The 24128-nt window shown below is 40.2% G+C and overlaps 1 protein-coding gene across 3 annotated transcripts in view; it reads left to right on the top strand.

The window, feature by feature from the left end:
* Positions 1–24128, top strand: part of OSBPL10 (oxysterol binding protein like 10) — a 173805-nt gene that overhangs the window by 48725 nt on the left and 100952 nt on the right. For 2 of the 3 annotated variants that reach the window (XM_030551009.1, XM_030551008.1), the window contains exons 2-4: positions 1639–1814; positions 3153–3232; positions 15995–16186. In XM_030551009.1, coding sequence (XP_030406869.1) covers positions 1769–1814; positions 3153–3232; positions 15995–16186 — 318 coding nt within the window. In that variant the 5' untranslated portion in view covers positions 1639–1768. Of the gene's footprint in view, positions 1–1638; positions 1815–3152; positions 3233–15994; positions 16187–23754; positions 23804–24128 lie in introns of those variants that run through there. The other variant, XM_030551007.1, reaches the window with a different exon arrangement.

Raw genomic sequence — 24128 nt, 5'->3', positions numbered from 1 at the left:
TTTGAGATGACTAAAGTAGAAGCATTTTCATTTTACATTTAAACTAAATATGAATTAGCTACTTAATCATCTCATCTGTACAAGTAGCAATAAATGTATCTCCATTTCTGTGGCAAATACTGTAATCTTAGCAATGGATTTATTATGCATTGGCCCATATAATCAGTGTGTGGATTGAAGTGGGGTCATCTAATAGGTTCAGGAGACAGAGAACTAAGTCGTGAGGATGTAGGGTGCTGCAATCTCAAATTCTGAGGTGAAGTGCAATGTTCTTGATCTATAAACTACTATTGATTAAAATGTCAGTTCTCGTCATACTAACTAGGAACTTCTACTGTAAGTTTAATGGGAGGTGTTACTTTGATTTTGCACATATCTCCTATAAATATACTCTCCATTGGTTTGCTACAAAAGTCATTCCTCTGTTCTCTCCAAGGCTTCCCTCAAAGCCGGGTGGGGAGAGACAGGGTGAAAAACACAAACTAAAGTAAGGACTTTTTGTAAATAGATGTTTATCAAATTTAGTGGGCTATACTTTTGGAGTATTGTGTGACTTCCCCATCAATAGTTGACTGTTTCACCAATCTTCTTAACATGTAAGCTTCAAATAAAGTGCTTACCTCAGGTAGTACTGCTTTAAGCAAACTCTCTTTTCATTTGGTCACGTAAGATTTGTTTCTTGTCTTTCTGCTTTCATCCTTTGTATCTTGATGACTCTCTGAGTCAGTGACTGTTGTCCAGATGGATTTTCACTGGGACTGACAGCTGCCTACTATTAGTTATTTGCATATCTGGATGGATGGGTTTCCCCCTGCTATTGGAACTTGATTGGCAGAGTGATAGATTTGTTGACTTGAATATTCCATCCCCCCAAGCTCCCACCAACTGCAGTCCTAGAGGCTGGCTTCTGTAATTCCTACTTTAATTTCTAATGGGAATTGGATGTCTATATCCCTTAGACCAGCTTTGAAAATCCCAGTCATAATGGGGCTTATGTGATATTTTCCCTTCTGATTATATTTTGTAATATCTTGTGTTCTGCTCAACCCTATGCAAATGTATTTGCATATTACCTTTTTTAAAAAAGGTATTGAGAGAAATGAGGGGGTCATATCTGCATATATAATTAGGCAAATAAGGCCATCCTTTTGCATACAGTGCAAGTGGACTCAGATGGCTGCAGAGGTGTCTCTGGGTATCTGGACAGATGATATAAAAGGAGTAAGTGCCTTGTCAGGCACAGGGGCTTGTCACAAACCCAGAAGTAACAGGCATAAAATGCCATACTCGCCTAGCTTTCCATTTTTGGCACATAGATATATTTGACAGGGCACCACGTTTTGGATGTTTCAGTGAAATCTGTATCAGTGGAGGGGGGTGACTTTCTTTAAAGATCACATTCAATTAGAAACACTTTTTCCCATGTCCACTCATTGAACCTTGACTCGTTTGTATTATCACCAAACTGAAATAAAGGTATTGTTTTGATACATTTATTCTCAAGTGTACAGGATACTATATAACAAAAAATGTTTTCCTCCTTGTTTAACATTTCTGTGAAATTTAAATTAAATTTAACCCATGTTTACTCTTCAGTAGCTGTGTGAAAAACTATACAACTGTGGTTTCTTTGAACAGGTACTTTGTGCTGGATTTTGAGACTGGGATTCTGCAGTATTTTGTGAATGAACAAAGTAAAAACCAGAAGCCACGAGGAGCCCTGTCTTTAGCTGGAGCTATAATCTCTCTCAGTGATGAAGTGCCGCACATGTTAGTAATATACTTTGCTAATGGAGAGATGTATAAACTGAGAGGTATAGTAATCTACTAGCTACTACTTAAACATGCTTATATAAGACTAGCCTTTCTTCCCATTCTTGTAACTTTTTTGTCTTTACCTTCTTTCCCAATTATGACAAAAAATCAAGCAGAAGTTATATTGATGATGGCCACCTTACTGCATGCTAGACAATACAGTGGAAAAATAACTTGCAATTTAGTACATTGCCATAGGAAATTATACAATCTACTGTTATGGTGTCATAACCATGGCATAGGGATGGTGCAGTATTGTTGGTTGGCTTGATGTGTGACAATTCTCAGTTCAATATACTTGTATTTTAAAAAAAAATATGGTGAGGGTTAGGCTGGATTTAACAATTAAACCACAAACTAGCTAGCCATCATATTTTAGAATCTACTGTAAAGCAAACAAAACCCTAACAAAGAGGCATAAAGATTTGAACACAATATTTAAATTGCATAGACGTTTGGATGCATAGCAAAGCAACAAACTGATTTTCTGTCAAGGAGGCTTAGTTTTTGAACAGTTACGATTAATGTACTCATAATTTCTGCAGTGCTCTGCTTACTGACTGAGATTTGCAAGATTACACACAGTAATAAGCCACATGCTGCTAAGTTGTTATGAACTGGCAACATAGCTGATGAGAAATTTAATAAAATATTCCCTCTTCTGTTCCCTTATTGCTAAAATTAATTTGATAATTTGAATTACCATTAATCTGAGATACAAAATTACATGTACTGCTGAATTTGTGTTCTTAATGTTGATATGGCATTTAATGATTCAAAGTGGTTTGCTAATAAGAATTTTTAGTAGTTGATACATCATAACTGAATTATACATTTAATACACTCTTACAGAATTCATACTGGTATAAATTGCAAACACTGTTTTCCAGTAATTTTAAAGGTGGTGTGCAAAGGGAAGAAAAATTGAGTTGTGCCCTTTTATGCTGCTTTTCAATGCATCAAGGCAGCATGTTAGGGTTTTTAGAGATTTTTAGTCAGACTATAAAACTCTTACTGAATGGAATTTACTTAAAATTTTTTTGGGGAGGGAAGTTGATAAAACTTACCTAACTTCAGTGATTGATTAATATGCAAGTCTTCAGTCAGACAGTATCTTCTTAGGTTGAGGCTTAAGCTTTATCTCTGAGAAAATGATACTGATTTAACTAAATTGGTTTAGACTGGTGCACTTTTACAAGGCCTCATGCAATAAATAGACTTTTAATTTCACTTATGTAAGGTACTTTTAAACTGTTATCAAGTGCTGAAAACATTCCCTTTTCTGTAATGTCAATTGGCTTATGCACAATTCTTGCACTTTTTTGTTTCTGTACTAGCCGCTGATGCAAAGGAAAAACAATATTGGGTGACTCAGCTCCGATCCTGTGCCAAATACCACACGGAAGGTAATTCTAAGGTAAATAATAATGGGAAAGAAATAGCATTGTTGGATATAACTGGAGTAAGTGAAGAACAGGATAACATGGAGAATTAATCCATTAATAACAGCAGTCAACTTCTATTTGTATAGCATTTTTTTACATTTCTCTCAAAGCCTTTCATAAATAACACATGCTAGTGGTGTCTATTCTGCCTTCATTTCAGCTTTAAGATAAAGTAGCATGAGTAAGTATTGAGAGGGAGGTAGATTGACTAAACAGTGGAATTTAGGGATTTCCAAGAGGAATAAACATAGGAAGATATTGTGATTGCTTGATATCTTTTGGTTAACATATGGCACTTCAGAGGTCTGAAGCGTGTCTGAAGCGTGTTACTAAACAGCTGGAATAATAAATGTTTAATAGGTTAGGAAAGTAGCTGGGAAGTTAGTCCATGCATAGATTTGGGTATGAAAATGATTATATTGTATGGTAAGGCAGCATATCAATGTGGTAGTATAAATCACGGAAAATCGTTTGGTTTCAAAGAATAATTGGTGGTCTTATTTGCTCCCAAAGTTAGATAAGAAAAAGTTGAGCTTGCTAACATTTTATAAATTAAAATGTAGAATTCTTGAAAGACACATACCGTGAATATTGAGGGATAATATGTAATTTTTCTTCTTTTACAAAGAGGGGACTTGGTTTGGAGGATAGATAATGATATATGGAATCTAACCTCTGCCGCTAGTTCAAATCTGGTCTGTCTATGGCTCAATTTAATAGTTTGGTGATCTGTGGGTTTGTCTACACTAGTTGTTCAAACCTGAGTTATTTGATTGCTAATTAACTTGAGTTATCTAATACGTTTGTACACATTAGTCTGGACACTCCACAAATGTATGTCTACCCTCTACCTAATGTAAACCATTTCTGTTGTGGAACAAATACTCGTGAAGTGCCAAGACTAGGGTGTACCAATGGATTGGCTAACCCGAGTTAATTAGCAGTCAACTAACTTTAGTTAAAGGTTCTATTGGAAGGATACCCTTTGTGAAGTGAGTCGGTAATCTCATTCCAGTTGTTCATAGTGGGCAGTTTCCCAGCATCTTTACTGATCCTTTCCTGGCTTTAAATACTAAGTTCTTTCAATGATATGATTTTACATTTATTTTTAGAAAAGTAGGCTTTTTTTCTTTGCCACCTCAAGTGGATAAATCCTGACCTTGTTCAAATTCTCCTCTATTTTTAAAAACCTCCCCTCTTAGTTAGTGAAAATGTAAAATTGAAACTGAGCTACATAAAATAAGTAATTTACAGGAGAAAAACAAGTGAGTTTTCTAGATTAAAATTTTGATTTAAGGTGAACTGGGTGTCCACTGCATTTTGAACAGACCACAGAGGATTGTATCTAAAATACAGATTAATATTAAAAATTCAGTAAGAAACAAAGAGAGATTGCTTGGCTCCCAGCAGTAATGCATGAATATTCGTGTCTGAAGACATAGACTTATTTATAATTCAGATAAACTAAGGAAATTGCTTATTTTTCTAGGAGAACACACAGTTTAGGGAAGGGGGCTCTCAAACTGTTCAAAGCTCATGTTAACAGAGTTATTGTCTGGTGGACCCACCTCCCTTTCCTGCTCATGATAGTGTGGACTACCCCTCCTTTGTTGCTGATCAAATAACACCCTCCTGGCATCTGCAGCAATTGCTTACGTGGGAAACTAAAGTAAAATTAGGAAAACATTTAATGTATTTTCTTTTGAGTGCAGTTTAGCAGCTAGAAACATAGAGGAGAGTAGCACCATGTGGCTAGCAGGGACTCCATAGACAGCTGCTGGTTTGTGGACCACAGTTCAGGAAACATTTGTTTAGGGAATATAGAAGTTAGAACATGATTCTATGGTGTATTATTCAGTTACAGTATTGTGAATAGGTTTGCTTTACAAATGTCATACAATCTATTTTAAATTGCTCTGTAAGGATCATTCAATTTTGCATGATGTGGTTCTGGTTTAAGGAAAGGAAAAGCAACAACAGATGGACGTTTTCCTTTTAAACACTACACCAAAATTGTAATTCACAGTATGATGCTGGTTAATTTCAGTTCTCTGCAGCGGTGCTCTCAAGAGCAGAAAATGCATAGACAGTAGAGGAATGGCATTACAAACTTCATATGTACAAAGTTAGTACTAATCAATATCTACAGTAAGTTTGGTTTGCGGTACAAAAATACTAACATAAGGGACATGAGTCCCATTGAAGTTCAATGAGACGTGTCCTCTTAACTTTGTAGTGATGCCAAGCGTTTCCCCAAACTCATCGTCAAGTGTGGTGGTGATTTAACTCGAGATAGCTGGTCTATCGGGGGGTGCAGGCTAAAGCTTGAATTAGAACAACTCAGTCAGCGCTAACACGACCACTCTGCATTATGGATGCAGGCTAGCTCCACTTAAGTACCACTAGTCCTCAGATACTTTCCCCTACCTCAGCAAGAGAGAGACTTGCTGGTGCTAAACTGAGTGTCAGTTGCCTGTCACCCCAGTTAGCCACTCAAACAATCTCAGCTCTGCCATCCTTTAGTGCCTCCCGCTAGTTCCCAGCCCCTATCACTAGATACTCATAGTAATTACCAGGTCCTCTGTCTCCAGAGAGACTTACATATCACTGGAAGGTTACAACTCAAAATCAGGTCCTTTCTAACAATATCACACTGTAATTTATTTATAGTGAAAACAAATACAGGTTTATTAACAGAAAGAGATTCACAGATTCAAGTGAGTATTCAGAAAGGAAACATGCTTACAAATAAAACAAAAGTTTAACATGCTTCTAAAAGACTCATTGTAACATTGATAGGCTACATTCCTTTGTCTGAGAGAGTTTCTCACCCTCAAAGTCCTTTTGCAGAGCTTGCTGATTTTCAATCAAATCAGGATCCAGATTTTTCATGAATCGCCTCCCTCCGTATTAAAGGGTGTTCATCAGTGAAAGGGATAACCAGAGAGGATTCTTATAGTCCAGCAAACCTTTGAAATGTATCCTTTTGAAGAGTACCCTCAGATAAGACTTTCCTCCCATGCTGCTTGTTCCTGGGTGTCAGTGCCATGCTGCCTTTACACCCCTCTTTTTAACTTGTTTTTCCTGTTTACTTCACTTGAAAGTGTGAAGTGGCTTTGCAGTGGTTAACTTACTTTAGAGACAGAGATAGTTGAATAGCAGAAGACCTCTTTGCCCATTCTGTCTTGTTAGACTTTACAGCATATCAGGAAGTATCCATAAGTCTTCTTACAGTGTTAATACATACATTTCATGATGATGACCAATGTCTCACTGGTTTTCATTTGATATCTCACATGACGTGCTTTATAGAGAAATACTGTGACAGCAATATGTTAGGTGTAGTGTGTTTCTCAGTCCTAATAAGAGTTGCTGACACAGAGTAGTGAGCCACCAGTGGGTCTCTGTTTCACAGTCCCATAAATTAAAACCGCAGAATAATACAAAAGGGCTCCCTATATATATAACCAACCCAGGGGTCAAAGTAACTTACAAGACTTACCGGTACTGCTGGAGTCCTGAGGGGGGCATGGTCTCATCTGGAAGAGGTGTGGCCTCAGCCGGAAGAGGCAGTGTCTCTCAAGATTTAAAGGCCCTGGGGCACCAGCTGTGGCTGGGAGCTCTAGGGCCTTTAAATAAACCCAGGGCTCCCAGCTGCAAGGGTGGCTGGGAGCCCCTGGGGCTCAGGGGCAAATTAAAGGGCCCGGGGCTCAGGCCACCATGGAGCTCCAGGCCCTTTAAATCCCCACTGCAGCTCCAGCCGCTGGAGCTGCGGGTGTGATTTAAAGGGCTCTGGGCTGCCCACAGCCGCGGGAGCTCTGAGCCCTTTAAATCCGGCCCCAACCCGGCCGCTGGAGCCGCGGGTGGGATTCAAAGGGTTCTGGGCTCCCCGCTGTGGTGGGGAGCCCAGAGCCCTTTAAATCCCTGCTGTGGAAACTGGTGTGGTCTGGCACGGCATACTGGTTCTTGCTGGTACGCTGTACCGGACCGCACTGGCTTACTTTCACTTCTGAAACCCTTCCACAACTGGAAGGAGACTGAACATATAGCAATAAATCAGTGACCGAAAACTCTCTAAGAAATAGGTATTAAATTAGCTATCTATTTATTTTAATCATAGAATTGTAGAACTGGAAGGAACCTCAAGAAGTCATCTAGTCCAGTCCCCTGCACTCATGGCAGGATTAAGTATTATCTAGACCATCCCTGACAGATGCTCATTAAAAATCTCCAATGATAGAGATTCCACAAACTCCCTAGGCAATTTATTCTATTGCTTAACTACTCTGACAGGAAGTTTTTTCTAATGTCCAACCTTAACTCAGAGGTTAAGGAGCACAATTTTTCTCCCTTTTCCTTGTATTTGAAAACTGTTATTGTGTCCGTCCTTCCCCATGTCTTCTCCAGACTAAACAAACCCAATTTTTTCAATTTTTCCTCAGGTCATGTTTTCTAGACTTTTAGTCATTTTTATTGCTCTTCTCTGGACTTTCTCCATATCTTTGTTTGTCCATATCTTTCCTGAAATATGGCACCCAGAACTGGGCACAATACTCCAGTTGAGACCTAATCAGTGTGGAGTAGAGTGAAATAATTACTTACTTACAACACTCCTGTCATAACATTTCTTCCCAGATCTGGACCTTAGCGTCCAAAATATGGGTGTTAGCATGAGAGCCTCCAAGCTTAGTTACCAGCTTGGACCTGGTAATTGCTGCCACCAGCCGGGAATTATACAGTGCCTAGCTCACTGTGGTCTCCCCAAAACCTTCCCTGGGGGACCCCCAGACTCAGATTCCTTGAGTCTCACAACAAAGGGGAATAAACCATTTCCCTTCCCCCTCCTCCCCTCTCAGGTGTTCCCTCCCTGGGTCCCTGGAGAGATATACAGAAGCAAGCTCCGTGAATCTAAACAAAGGGATTCTACCCTCCCTGTTTCAAGTCCTAGAAACACAAGCACCGAGAGAGCTAATCTCTCTTCCCCCTCACCCAGAGGGTATGCAAAGTCAGGCTTAGTAAATCTAACACAAAGAGATTTTCCCCCTGACTCCTTCCTCCCACCAATTCCCTGGTGAGCTGCAGACTCAATTCCCTGGAGTCCCCACTAAAGAAAAACTCCAACAGGTCTTAAAAAGAAAGAAAAAGGACATGAAATGGTCTCTGTATTAAGGTGACAATATACAGGGTCAGTTGCTTAAAGAAAATGAATAAACAGCCTTATCCAAAAAGAATACACTCCAGCAACTACACACATGTAAATACAAAAAAAATATATAAACCTATTGTCTTACTATCCTTGTACTTACAACTTGGAAACAGAAGATTAGAAAGCCTGGAGATTCCTGTGGTCCCTCTCAGAGCCGAGAAAAAACAGACCAAGAACAAAGAACTCACACCCAAAACTTCCCTCCACCCGGATTTGAAAAAGTCTTGTTTCCTGATTGGTCGTCTGGTCAGGTGTTTGGTTCCCTGTGTTAACCCTTTACAGGTAAAAGAACATTAACTGTTAGCTGTCTGTTTATGACAACTCCTGCTAATACATCTCACAATTATGTTTGCTTTTTTTGCAACAGTGTTATAATGTTAACTCATATTTAGCTTGTGATTCACTATGACCCCCAGATGCCTTTCTGCAATACTCCTTCCTCATTTTGTATGTGTGCAACTGATTGTTCCTTCCCAAGTGGAGTACTTTGCATTTTTCCTTATTGAATTTCATCCTATTAACTACAGACCATTTCTCCTGTTTGTCCAGATCATTTTGAATTATAATCCTATCCTCCAAAGCACTTGCAGCCCCTCCCAACTTGGTATCATCTGCAAACTTTATAAGTGTACTTTCTATGCCATTATGATGAAGATGTTGAACAGAACCGGATCCAAAAGTGATCCGTGCGGGACCCCACTCAATATGTCCTTCCAGCTTGACTGTGAACCACTGATAACTACTTTATGGGAACGGTTTTCCAGCCAGTGCTCCCACCTTATTGTAGCTCTATCTAGGTGTATTTTCCTAGTTTGTTTGAGAAGGTCATGTGAGAGAGTATCAAAAGCCTTACTAAAGTTAAGATACATCACATCTACTGCTTCCTCCCTTATTCACAGGCTTGTGAATGTTAGTGAGTGCCAACTTAAAATCCATATTTCCTCTCTGTGCCTTGATCTGTTGGTAAGAAAGTGTCACTCAATCATAGGCACTGTATTTCAGTCTCTAGTTTGTATTGTGGCTTCATCAGAACCCCGTGTGGTAAGTAGAATAAGGCAAGGAAGAGTATTTAGATGGGGACATGTGCGAAATGTGTGGTTTGGGTCAGAAGCGGCAGGTTTGGATAATTTTTGGTGATGCCCAAAGGATGTCCAAGTCCTGCCCCCTCCCCCCTGGCCTAAGGCTCTGGGAGGAAGTTTGGGTACTGGGTGTGGGCTCTGGGCTGGGGCAGGGGGTTGGGGTACGGGGGAGAGCAGGGGGTCAGCTCTTACCTCGTGCAGTGCCAGCTTCTGAAAACGACCCGTACACCCCTCTTGCAATGACTTGGCACTTGGGGAAGGGACTGCGCACGGAGACTCCCTCACCCTCTCCCCAGAGCTGCAGGGACATGCCGGCTGCTTCCCGGAGTGATGTGGAGCGGGTGGGCAGGAAGCTGCCTTCGGCTGTTTCTACACTTCCACTTTCAGCGCTAAAACTTCAGTCATTCAGGAGTGTGAAAAAACAAACCCCTGAGCGACAAAAATTTTAGCGCTGAAAAGTGTCGGTACAAGCAGTGCTCCCGGCGATAAAGCTACCACCTCTCATTCGGGGTGATTATTTTTTATTGCTGGGAGACCTTCCCCCAGCAATAAAGTGTGACTACACTGCCCACGTCACAATGCTGCTGCAGTCTTGCTGTAACATGGGCAGTCCCGCTGTATTGCTGGTGGTGGCGGTGGCTGGGGGCTCCCAGGGTCTTTTAAATCATCTGGGGGCAGCAGGAGGGGCCGGGCGGCGGCACCACAGGCCCATACAACTCGCCACTCCTGGTTTGGGTAATTTAGTACATTACACTCTTCTCTGTGAGTCGATATAGAACCAGTGGTTCTGGGAGACAGGAAATGCTATTCACGTGAGATTGACATTGGATGTTTCACATATTTTAAGCTATGGAGGAAGCTTTTGCTCATTATCTTGCCTAATTTCCAACTGATCCAACTGTTGCTCAACTAACCCTCCCATACCAGAATTTCAAATGCAAGTGATATTTTTCATTTCTCTTAAATTATTCCATAGTGCTATTTTGCGCTGTTGAACAGCTCTGATATGCTAATCCAAAAGTAGCTGCGTTTCAGTGGTGGATTAAGTGATTCTTGTATGTTTTTTTTTATAGAACTTTGGGATCATTTGAATTGAGAAGCCCTATATCTGTATACATTTAAAATCACTATTGCTATTGAAATCTATTTCTTGCGATGGTTGTCATTTTTGGTAGTAAACTTTGCTCTTTCTTGAAAGCATCAACACTTAAACTACATCTGTATGACAAAAGTAGTTTGCAATTCTCTAGAATTCTGGATGATGCGTGGAAAATGTATCAAGTAATGTTGCAGTCTGCACAAAAGAAGCATTTTCTGTAGTTAGTCCTGAAGTGACACACTTTAACTGCAACCAGTGAATGAACTCTTAAAGTGAAAGCAGTATGTACACTAGAACTTTTCTGTAACACCTACCCGTGGAAAGTTGAGGGGACAGTAAAAATATTTATACTGGAGTCTCAAAGTAAGTAAAGATGCAACTGATACTAATGATGATCTTCAGGCACATTGCAAGACTCATGTTTTTTCCCCAAACACTTGAAAATGGGAGGGAATTGTTTGAGGAGGACGAATTTGCAGTATGTTAACTTAAATGCCATACTTGGGATGTATTTTTAAGTTGTGTCAGGTATGCACGAAATTTATGCATGGTTCCTTTTTTTGAGTTTTGATTAATCCAAATATATACCATAGGCACAGACAGTTCAGATAAACACTACTTTAGTCAAGTTAAAAAAAAAAAAAAAAGCTTAGTCCATTTTTATTAATTCGTTAATCTTTATCAGTGGCAGTCTTGATCTGATATGACATTTTGATAAGTCTTCTCTCTTGTGTGGTGAAATTTATAGGTTACTAAAATTTTATCTTCAGTAATCCCCCAAAGGAATAATACAAGTAAGATGATTATAAGAGCAGAACTATATGAACGATAAATTAGATGCAGCAACTATTTCATAAAACTGAATAATAAATGCCATTTTATTTTTATACTGTTCTTGATCACACTTCACTTCAAAGTGCTTCTGCAGAGACCTAAAAAAAAAATTCAGAATTACAGCTTCTTTAGTCTTGTCATGTGGGTAGGCACTTGGTTTTGGATAAATAACCACTTACTTTGGGATAATTCTGGTATGTTAGAACTTCACATAGGGCGGAATTTACTAGAAACAAAGGTATGATATTTTTGTGAACTGTAGCCCATTTTAATAAAGAGAGAACATCTGCTAAAGTAATCAAAACACACCCTGTTATCGAATGTTCAAAGCTGCCCTACATCCAGCTATAAATCTGAGCCTTGTTCAGGACGGGGTGGTGGAGCAGAGGAGCTGTTCTCAGATTGGATGGAAGGTGGGAGGAGGAAGAACGGGTTGAGGCAATGGTTGAAGAGATAGTAAGATTGGACTGAGTGAGCTGCTTCTTCCCTAACCTACTTGGCATTCTATAGAGGATGTAGGCACAGCATTTTGGAGTGAGCTTGCCAGCTTGGGTCCACAGGCTTGGGCTTGCGGGGCTCAGACTCGTGCATTCCCAATAGCTGCGTAGGCAGTGCTTGGAAGTTGTGGCTTGGGCTGGAGTTCAGGCTCTGAAGTGTACAGAGAGGTGGGCTTCAGATCTTGTTCTGAAAAATATCCTATTAAACAGGGGAAGGGAGAATCCTGGTATCATTGGATACATTATGTTGGTAGTCTAATCTTAAAAGGAAAAATCTATATTGTATGTTTATCCTACCGGAAGTATGTGATGTTTTGATATACTTTGATAAGCCTTATAATAAGAGGGAAGGCTTAAGTCATCAGAGGTAAAGAATCTAGATTCTCCAGTGTTGTAAATATCTTCAGTTGTAATTGTATCTAAGCAATATCATATAACCACAGATAAATTAAAAACAATAAGTCTCTCATTTTAGTCCAAGTCCTGTTTAACACAAATGGGAAAACACCAGCAATTATGGTTAGTTTAATGGATGGCTGATGCTTATAACTGCAGTTAGTCATGGTAGCAAACCCTGTACTTAGCCATGTTTGCAGGATTGGCTTATGACTTCTGAAGTGTGTTTGTGTATGATGAGGATATACATTAAATCGGATCTGTGTACTCTGTTTTGTTACACTGCATAGAGAGTAGTTGCAGTATGTTCTGCACGTGTAGGGCTTATAGTATCAGGTTCTGACATACCAGATGTCTCAATCTTTTGGCTGAGTGTAGAGATAATTGCTCTCCTAAAATATGTAATGCAGTCCTCTCCTTTCCCCTTTTATATGTGTTGGTAAAATGGATTATCTGGAGTTGACAAAATTTACTATTACCATGACTATTATACACGTCTGACTTTAATCCCAATGCTCATTATAAATTAAGCTTATCAGTTTTAGATCTAATACCTTTTAATGAAAGTGACAGTCTTTATACATGACTGCAGTGCCATTAACTAGCCTTTGAGGGATAAAAACGGGAATACTTTCAGTTGCTATTTACTGGCAAATTACAATATACTGTTTCAAATCTGAGGCTATTCTGAGTATATAGGCACTACTGGTGAAAATAAGACTTCATTTTCCATTTCCATTCACTTACTACAATAATTTTCTTTGCAGCTATGAAAACTCATCTACCTGTTCTTTGCAAGTCTGAATATATAGAACTTGTATGTAGAAATAGTGGGATCATACCTGTATTTTATTCAAAATATTGCATCTATGCCACCCTCATTTTTTATTAAAATGTTATTGTCAGTGTACAATACATGCCATTTTGTCTGATACGAAAATAAAATCAAAACAAAAGATGTATGCATATAACAAGAATGTAATAAAACAGAGGAAAGAAGCTTAGTAAGCACATTACATAGATCTCTCTATGTGTGGAAATTAAATCACCTAACAACATTTTTCAAACATGGACAAAAATAGCCTTGGCTGTGATGGACCACATATAGATAACACACTAAAGCATCTGTCACTGTGATATCTACAATGATACATTATCTGTGTTCTGATACATCTGTGTGCCTGACTGAAACTGCAATACTTCAGGCTTTCTCTAGTATAAAATAACTTTGAGTGATGCAGTGAACAAACCATGGAGTAGCAACCCTATTAAAAGATCAGATATGCGAACAATTGAACTCATAGAGGGGGGAAAAAACTCAGACCATTTTTAATAGTAGAGGAGACTGGTAACTGCTGACAGGGAGGGGAGGGCACAATTTAAAGGCTCTGGTGTTATGCAGCGAGGTTCAAGACAGGCACTCGAGACAAAAGAGTTTTGATTTCTAGAGCTACTTTGAATGTCTCTTGACACTGTGTAACAGCAGATAGAGACTGTTCTAAAAGCAAGCTACACACAAAAAAACTCTGGATTACACTGGTGTTTTATATCAATCTGAAGAACAGATATTTGCAAAAAAATCATTTGATATAATTTGTAGAGTTCTTGTGATAGTATCAGCAACCAATAATTAATTATGTCAGGAATCAGTTCTAATTTAACCTCATAAAATTATTTTTCCTCCCCATTTGAATCTGCTCTCCCTTCAGGGTTTACAAGGAGACATTGGCTCTCTTGGGTATGACAAGTACCCGTAATCTCTTGCTAACCTTCCTGGTGGCTATGATGTCTCTTCTGCTGACTCTTCTGGTATCTGTAGTATCACAGAATGATAAATATGGGGTATCATTAGCAAACCTGTAAAACAGATTAAATGCAGGCGGATAGTGGTTTGAAAGAATTTTTGGAAAGTAAATTTAAAACAAATTTCTGTGCTCAATCTCCTGTGCCCAACCCAGTTAGCAGGGACGGTCAAGTCACGTTTCTCGGCTTGCCTGCCATTCCCTTTTCTCTTTACAGTTCACTATTAACTAGAGATGGACCCTAAACTAGGACACAGAATCCAGATCACTCAGAAACATGAGGAAGATCAGGTCTAGGTCCAGATTTAATCTTCACAGCTCATTTATTTTCATGATGGGCCAGTTCAGAATTCCAAATCCCAACACTCTTGTGAAGTGGCTTGGGTTTGGATCTGAAGTTGAGGAACTTGAATTTGGATGGAAGCGTCACAACTGACCCACTTTTGCTGTTAATAATATTATAAAGTTGAATAGTATGACTTTCCAGTTCTTAATTATTATTTAGTATAATATGTTCTGACAGGACCGGTGCTAGGGTTTCTCGCGCCCTAGGTGCATGGCCATTTCGCTGCCCCCCGCGCTGATCCCGCGGCTCTAGTGGAGCTGCCGCAGTCATTTCTGCGGAGGGTCCTTTGGTCCGTGGCTCTGGTGGAGCTGCTGCAGGCATGCCTGCGGGCGGTCCACTGGAGCTGCACGAGCAGTCGACCGTCCGCAGGCATGACTGCGGCAGGTCAACCGGAGCCGCAGACCAGCGAACCCTCCGCAGGCATGCCTGCGACAGGTCAACCGGAGCCGCCTGCCGCCCCCCTGGCAAAATGCCACCCCCTGAAGAATCCTGGCGCCCTAGGCGATTGCCTAGGCTGCCTAAATGGTAGCGCCGGCCCTGTTAGGGCCCCAAATCAAGCAAACTCTTAAGCATATTTTCAGTTATAAGCATGTGAGTAGTCCCACTGAAATCAATGGAACTGCTCAAGTGCTTGGACTTAAGCACGTTTAAGTACTTTGCTGGATTTGGGCCTTTAGAAAAAATGAAATAAAATATAATTATCACAGTTTCAGGGGCACTGCACTTGTGTTCCTCCGGGCTCTCTACCCACCCCATCCCAGTGCCCCTGGCCCCTTCAGCCTCCCTTGGGTTTCACCTCTAAGCATCCCTGGCTCCCACTGCCTCCTCCTCTCCCCATTGCCTCCCTCTCCTGTCCTCATCCACTCCCCAAAATTTCTCATGACGCTTTCAAAGCACACTTCTGCCTCAAATTTTAATTTTAACCTGGAGTGTGGGCCTTACAATGGCTGCTGCTTTGAAAATTATGCAAAGGAAGCATCAAACTATTTCAGAAACTAATCAGGGGAAAGCATTAACTTTAAATACTTTTTTGTATAATCAGCAAGCATGCCTCATGAATTACAGGTCAGTGACTTTATAAAATCTAGTTGTATCAGCGTAATTGAGATTCTTTTGTGCTTAGGAAAGTAGATTTACCCTCTTTAAAAGGTTTGTGTGTTTAGCTACAAAGACACTTGCAGCATATTAATAAATAGCTATGTTTGGAAATCACTCGCCAGAACTAGGGAAGCCTACTTCAGAAATCTTGACAAACCAGGTAGATAGTAAGCAACTTCTGCATTATCAGAGTTGATCCTTGCCATAATTTCATCATACATGTTATCAGCGTGTTTTGTCATCAATAAGACTTGTGTGCCTATAGTTCTCTAGGTACAGTTTTATAAGGAGAAGAGTGCAGCCTTAGAGTTTTTGGTCATATGTTATGTACTCATGTATCTGAATTCTTCATTTTAATATCCTGTTGCTTATTCTAGAACACTCCCTCCTCGCGAAACAGAAACTTGTCTTTGCTTCCTTCTGGGATGAGTAATTCTGCATCTCCTAGTAGTCAAAAACATCAGGGTCAAAGTGGACCGACCGTTGTTACAGTTACACATCACAAATCGCCTGCAGCAGCCCGGAGAGCCAAGAATCAATATACGGGCCAACTTCATGACGTCAGAGAGGTAGGAGTTATGTGGTGTGTCCTTGTTGGTGTGTGAGCTCCAAATATTCTTTTATTCTTATGACTTTAAATAAATATGCTGTCTTAGAAGAATTTTTGATGGTTTAAATAGAATTAACCTCATTTTACTTTGTAGCATAGTAAAAATGAATATGCAGCTCAACTTAATGCATATTTGTATAGTTTGAAATTAAATCTTCACAAATAGAGTATCTTTTACCCTTTTGTTGTATGTAAACTGTGTGCAGGTGACCAGGGAAAAGAGTGGGAAAATGCACACGGCACTATAATGTAGCACACCGCACTACGGTGTTGCACACGTACCAGTGTGACCTTTTGACCGACAATTGGCCAAACAGACGCCATGTTTGAGCATAGGCTTTAGCGCTGCGACAAGCTGATGTGCTATTTTGTGGTCTGAAGGAAGACAAGGTCAGAGATTTGTCCCTTGCAGGACAATGAAGTTTGTTCTAGCAGGAGAGAGTCCCACATTCAAGAGCTAGTCCTCTGTTCCTTCCTACCCTTTTCTGCCTCTTACAAGAGCACTGAGACACAAGATCCTTGTGCCTTCTGTCTAATCCTGTGCAAAAAGCAACTGCTTGGGCTACTCTGGGCCCTGCCTCCTCATGCCTATTCTCGTACAATGTAGTGACTCCATTCATTTTGCTTCCTCAATCCCTCCACAGAAAGAACTTGGATTATTCTGATTATACCCTCCCCACCTTCCTTCCAGAGGAGCTAGTGGCTTCTTGGCCTCACTCAGCTCACTTCGCTCTAGGTCGGGGTCAGCAACCTTTCAGCAGTGGTGTGCCGAGTCTTCATGTATAAACTCTAATTTAAGGCTTCGCGTGCCGCTAATACATTTTAACGTTTTTTAGAAGGTCTGTCTATAAGTCTATAATATATAACCAAACTACTGTTATATGTAAAATAAACAAGGTTTTCAAAATGTTTCAGAAGCTTTATTTAATTAAATTAAAATGCAGATCTTACTAGTTTAGTGTGATCCTTGCCCTTGGTTTTCCTTGATGAGTTTTCCAATCTCTGGTGGCATATATTTGGATACTTTAAGCTGCACATAGGCTTCTGAGTGATCAGTTGTTAACCGGCTGGAACCCCAGATCGGCAGCGGAGTTGAGTGCAGCTAGTGGCTGGTAGGGCTGAGCAGGGCTGGAGGCCTGGACCCTGTCTGGCTGGGGTCTCAGCTCGCTGCTGGCCTGGGGGAAGGAACCCTAGGCCAGCAGCGGGCACTGAGTGGGACCGGTGGTGGGACCCTGGCTGGCAAGCGGCCAGCAACGGGAGCCCCAGAGCGGCGGTGGGCTGAGTGGCTCAGCCCGCCCTGCATGCCATCAAAAATGGGCTCTCGTGCCATAGGTTACTGACCCCTGCTCTAGGTGAGTGGGTTTTTCAGTCCCTATTCATAATAGTTTATAATTGCTTTGCATTATTACTGGAGAGAGGATGGATGTCCATGGACCCAAAATAGCTAACTGCATTTGTCAATGCTCTGGTATGGCTGGTAAGGCTGCTGCCTAGATTGATTCTCCAGAAGAGGAGGAGAGGGATGAAGAACCAAAAATGCAGCAAGAGGCGGAATTCTTTTCTTTTCCTTTTTTTTGTTTCTCTTTATCAAAGAGCTCATTATGATTTGGATGATGAGTTTATTTAAAGGATTATAGATTTGTACAGTATGTAGTATTTCTGTTTCTTTGTAAAAGAATTGAAGTTTTACCATCAAAATAAGCAATATTTTTAATGTGTAGTAAAAGCCACTATATGAGCCACCTCAGTATATTAACTCCTCACTTAAAGTTGTCCCGGTTAACATTGTTTCGTTGCTGATCAGTTAGAGAACATGCTCGTTTAAAGTTGTGCAATGCTCCCTTCTAACATCATTTGGTAGTCAGTTGCTTTGTCTACTGCTTGCAGGAAGAGCAGCCCGTTGCAGCTAGCTGGTGGGGGCTTGGAACCAGGGTGGACTGGCAGCCCCCCAATCACCTCCCCGCTTCCCTAAGTTCCCCATGCAGCAGCTGCCTGCAGTTCAGCTATCCCTCTGCCCACTGCCATATGCTGTTCCTGCCCTCTGCCTTAGAGCTGCTCCCCAAGACTCCTACTTGCTGTGCTGGGGGGAGAGAAGGAAGAAGGTGGCTAATGTCAGGTGTCCCCCTGCTTCTGCACCCCGCTTACCCCATCTTCCATAGAGCAGGGGAGACATAGCAGGGCTCAGGATGGAGGGTACTTGCAGCAGCTGCAGTCTCAGCAAGCTGATCTAATTAACAAGGCAGTGTACTTAAGAGGGACTTTTAGTAACTTACACAGGTTTTATGATCAGTATATAATATGGAATTGCATTTCTGATTTTAAACTTTTTCTCCTGGCAATTTGATATAAAATGCTTGCATTTGCAGTGTTCTCTAAACTACAAGCAGAATTGTTAGCTACAATGTAAAGTTAAAAGGCTCCTCCTGATTTCTGATATGCTTAACATCCATTGAACTACATGAAATCGGTGTACTCGCATTTCAGAGCAGTGTGTGTTTTGGTCCAGAAGCTGAAGAGCCTTATCTACATCAGTGCCACCATTAGTCTGACAGAACCAGTAATAGAACTAGTGGGAATCTTCTGTAAAATTCTCTAGTATAGACGCTGCCTTACAGTAATTTTTCTCTAGGATCTTATAGTAATTAACTGGGATGAAACCAAAAGAGTTTTAAAGAAATTAAATAAGACTTTTTCATGAGGGCTTTTCAGTAATTGAAACAATGAGTGGTTCTGGGTTAAAAACATGTAACAGTAGAGCCTATAAAATTCTCTTTGTATTGCTCTTTTATTGTGTTTTATATATTTTAAACTCAAAGGGAATTTATAGTTCATCCAGTTATGTACCTTTTACAGTATGTGAATGAAACTTAAAATAAATCTTATGTCTTAAAGGGCACAGATCTTCAGTCTGTTTGTTGGTCAGTGTTAGCCTTTGTTGTTGCATTTTTATATAGACAATTCAGTAGAACTACTTTTGAATAGTGTCGTGCTCCTAGGGTAATATGTTAATTTGACCATTTATTTTTAATGGAGTACTTGAATGAATTATTCTTTATGAATGATTTTGTTTTTGTTCTTATGTTTTTATATTAACCTTTAATTATCAGCTAGAAAGCTTTCATGAGTATCTCTACATGTTTTTATGTTTATAGTTTAATGAAAAAAGTCCAAGTAATTTCCCCCCTTCCCTGCACTTCTAAATAAAATATCAAGTGTAAGTGAGCAGGTTTAGGATAATTTTCTGTCAGAGAGTAATTTTAGGCAATTACTTCAACCGCCCTCACTTCTCCACAGGTGATAATGAGTCATGTTTTTTCATAGAAGTAACCTTTGTTAGATCAAAGTAAAAAGAGAAGTATTGTAACTGGCTGAAGCTCGATGGAAGAATGTACTTACTGAAAGCAGTTTTATCATATTTTTTTGCCCTCATGAGTTGCCTTCTGAACAGAGAATCTAGTTTAAAGTAGGTCTGGGAAAATAACTTTATAACTAATCTTATTGCAGCAATTTTTGGTATGCTAGTCCAATATTCTTTTGATGATATTGGATTTAAACTGGCTCAGATAAAATATGACCATGAGTCTTTTTGCCCTCAAATTTGCTTTTCTCAGTTTTGCGAAATTTTGTTAGAATTCTCGTTTCAAAATTATTCTTCTCCTTTTAGTCAGGACTGGAAATACTGAAATCAAAAGGAGAGGCTAATCTCCTGGTATTTTCACTGCTACTGAGCCAAGAAGTACTGCAGGCTTAGCAAAAGAGAGCAGGTTGTTGTTTGGCATGGCTTCCGGATTGAAATAGTATTGATAAGCATCCAAGTATTTGCATGTGCATGTGTATGTATATACATAAATATAAAAATATGGAATTGCATTTCCAGACTTTGACATTGTCTTATGAAAACTACAATACAAAGAACATTTTTTTCCATAATACTAGTAAACTCAGTTTAAGAAAATAGCTGTACAGTATGTGTTAGTCTGGTACATTTGTAGATACAGAGTAGGTATCATTTTTTGGTACAGAGCTGTAATCTCTAGTTTTCTGTCAGGGTCAGTTTATATTTTCATTTTTTGGTGTGTGGGAAGATGAAAACTAGGCTGGTGGTGAGAGATGGAAATTAGTTTGGGTTTTAGAATACTTTTTTCTCTCATCCTGTTGGATGAAAAGTAACACAGTGTGAAGGAATATTGTGGAAAATGGGAAATAGGAGGAGAAAGGAAAGCAAAAAGGGGATCTAGGATAAAGTGCAAAACCAGCTGCATTTGTTAGTTATATTGTTATGTGACCAAGGAAAATCAGTTAAGCTTTAATACTCTTGTCACAGAGCTGGCCCTTTTGCCCAGCTGACCTGTGACAAGCTCTCTTGACGAGAATGAGCCAGACCATGTCCATGTGGGGATGGTTAACTGCCTAAGTAGCTGGAAGGCAGTTAATTAAGTAAAGAACAGGTGGGCTCCTGAGGAGAAAGGAAGCTTCAGAGGAAGGGGAGCTCCCAGGAAGTCTGAACTAAGCAGAAGCAGTGCTCCTCTAAAGCCTGGATGGAGATTGAGCTACACAGAAGCTGTGCTCCTAAAGCAGTTGGATAAGGGATTACAGAGCTCTGCTGGACAAGGTGCCTTGGAGAGATTCTGACCAAGAAGGGGAAAGACTGCAGAGATCTCCATGCAGTGGAGCAGCCTGAGACCTTACAGCAGAAGCAGCAGCTGCTGGAACCCAGACTTGAGCTTTGGGCTTTTAAGTTTTATCTGGCTCTGAGGTAAGAGCATGTAAACCATTGTACATGTGCTCCTTTCTGATGGTGTTTAAAGGGAGAGATAGTGATGTAGAGTATTTGACTGGGCTATTCAAGTGACCTCATTGTTACCACATTGAGGGGGAAACTGCAGCAGGCCATAGCAGAGCCACATTCAGTCACCAGTAGCTGCTTGGGAGGCAGTTGTGCCCCTTTGACACCTATCAATTAATGTTTTTCTATGAAAAATCAATACGTGGAATGAGTGATACAAAATGTAGATGGCTCAGCTGTGTAAGTGGGATATAAACTTTATTTTAGAACTTTCTAGAATGCAAGGTTGTTCCATGAATTTAAATTTGTGCAGCACGAGCTCATTGATTGAGAGACAGAAATTCTTGAATTTTAATACTACACTGACACTGTCTCAGGGAGATCTGGAGCAAATCACTTTATCTACTCCAGTACCTAATTATTTGCTTTACTGGGATTTTGAAAAGATCACTTTTCCTGTATATTGTGCTTTACATATTCAGTTTTACAGACATAAGTAGGGCTCCGTGTCTGTCATGGAGGACGCACAAGTCATGGAGTCCATGACTTTCCATGACCTCCGTGACTTCTGCAGCGGCCAGTGTGGCTGACCTCAGGGCTGCCCAAGCAGCTGGCCCCAGTGTCATAGTATAATTCCCAAATCTGAACCTTAGCGTCCAAAATATGGGTACTGGCATGAATCCCTCTAAGCTTGATTACCAGCTTAGATCTGATAGGCTGCCACCAGTCAGGACTTAGGTAGAGCGCCTGATAGACTCTGGTCTCCCCAAACCCTTCCCTGGGGACCCCCAAGACCCAGATTCCTTGAGTCTCAAAATAAAGGGGAATAAACCATTTTCTTTCCCCCTCCTTTCTTTCTCCCAGCTCTTTCCTGCCCTGGGTACCCTAGGAGATAACCGTGATTCAATTCCTTGAATCACCCCTTTCCCCTCCCTTCTTCCCCGGAGAGAGATACAGAGATAAACGCCGAGAGCAGGTTTTTCTTCCCTCCTCCCTTTCCTTTCTCCCACCAATTCCCTGGTGAGTGCAGACACCCTTCCCTGGAGTCTTACAAAAGATAACAAAAAAAAAAATCAATTAGATTCTAAAAAAAGAGAAAACTTTAATAAAGAAGGAAAAACATAAAAACTGTCTCTGTAATCAAGATGGTAAATATACAGGGTTTTTCTAGCTTATAGACAATAGAAAGAAGCTTTCTCCAGCAGAAACACAATTTAAGCTACTTCCAGCAAGTACAAATCTGCAAATAAGAAAACAAGTTAAAAGACTATAACCACCTTTGGTACTTACTTACTATTCTGAATAGATAAGAGACTGTAGCAGGGAGATTGGCAGAAACCTGGTTGCACCTCTAGTCCCGTCCAGGACCCAGAGAGAACAACGCACAAACCCAAACCCCACAAACAAAAGCTTCCCTCCATCCAGATTTGAAAGTATCTTGTTTCCTGATTGGTCCTCTGGTCAGGTGTTTGGGTCCCTGTTTGTTAACCCTTTACAGGTAAAAGAGACATTAACCCTTAACTATCTGTTTATGACACCCAGGGACAGCTGATCAGGTGGCCCTGGGGTCAGTTGCACTGGCCTCTGCTAGAACAGTCCCAGGGGTGGCTGGAGCAGTAGGGGGTTGGCGGTGGCCCCCAGGAGCTGGTGCCTCTTACCCTGGGGGCCCCTTCCAGAGCAGCGGCTCCCCAGCTAAAATTTAGTCAGGGTTATTAATAGTACAATTCATGGACAGATCACAGGCCGTGAATTTTTGTTTATTGCCCATGTCGCGTCCATGACTTTTTTTTTTAACTAAAAATACCCATGACTGTCATAGTCTTAGGCATAAGGTATTATTTATTAAATTAGTGTTTCTGTTAGCTGTAGCTGCACTGTTGTTCTGTTACATCTGTTCAGCATATGAATAGAAGCTGAGACTCCAGATGGGTGCTTCTGAACCTTTTCTATACTGTGATCCCATGTTACAGTAGAAACAAATTTGGGGACTTTGCTTCCATCTAGTCTTAGGAATGAAGGGATGACAACTCATGATGTAGATCTATATATTTATGTCAAAAGAAATTTGACTAGATGAGTAAGTTGCAAGCAGCTGCAGTGAGACAAATCGTGTCTTCAAATCAGGTGGTTGTTCCTTCTCTGTGCTTTCATATCTTAAGGCCTATTTAAAAATTTCTAAGACATTTCATGTTCTTTAAAATATTATTTTTTTCCACAAAGAGCAAAACAAAGTGATGGTTCTTTGCAAAATGAGTGACTTACTGTGGAATGTCAGATTTTTTTAAACAGATCTTTTCAGGGAAAGAGGAGGGAAGGTGAAATGGAGAATAGTGATCAAATCATCTATATGATGTGGAGCTATTGAAGTTTTCTGAAATATAATCCCTAAAAGATGATGTCCTGTCTTTTTAGAGATTGTAAATTTTATTATGCTTTTGCTTTTCATTCTGTTTAAATAACTTACTGAAGTACCATTTTCTCCAGGCATGATTAACTTTTATGATAGACTTCACTGTTTCCTTAGTGGAAGAATATACAGATTACCAATTTTCACATAGTGGTTGTTTTATAAAAGGTTTGGCTTTTTTTATTTAAATCATACTGTGCATAACTGAACTACATAAATGTGTTCCCTGTGTTTGGTGACCTATTTGCCTATTAACCTGTTAGGCAACCCAAAGTGGAGTGTGTGTGTGTTTTCTAGGTTTTATAAAATGTTTCCCTTTCTTTAATAAATTAAGGAACATCTTCACTCTGGACCTCTTCTAATCATCTAGAGGGTGAACAAAGGTAATGTTTTGCATTTATTATTAAATGCAAAATAGCTATTTTTGTGTTTTGTAAACTGGATGCTACACATTAGTCAGACATGGAAGTTAAGGTTCTCATAGTTATAGATATTAAATGAATGCTGTAGTTTAATATGGACAGTGTGTGCAATAAGAACACTAACTTTACCTTGAATGATCCCTTGAAGTACAGTATGTGTTAACTACTTTTGCTAAACAGTCTGTTCAAACCTGGTATTTAACAGTGACGCTTTGGGTTAGTTTCCCAGACCTGACTAAGAGCTCTGTGTAAGGTCGAAAGTTTCTCTCTCTCACCAGCAGACGTT

Source organism: Gopherus evgoodei, chromosome 2 (assembly GCF_007399415.2).
Source record: "Gopherus evgoodei ecotype Sinaloan lineage chromosome 2, rGopEvg1_v1.p, whole genome shotgun sequence".
NCBI lineage: Eukaryota > Metazoa > Chordata > Testudines > Testudinidae > Gopherus > Gopherus evgoodei.
The sequence above is the reverse complement of the archived record's forward strand: the minus strand, read 5'-3'. Positions and strand labels throughout refer to the sequence as shown.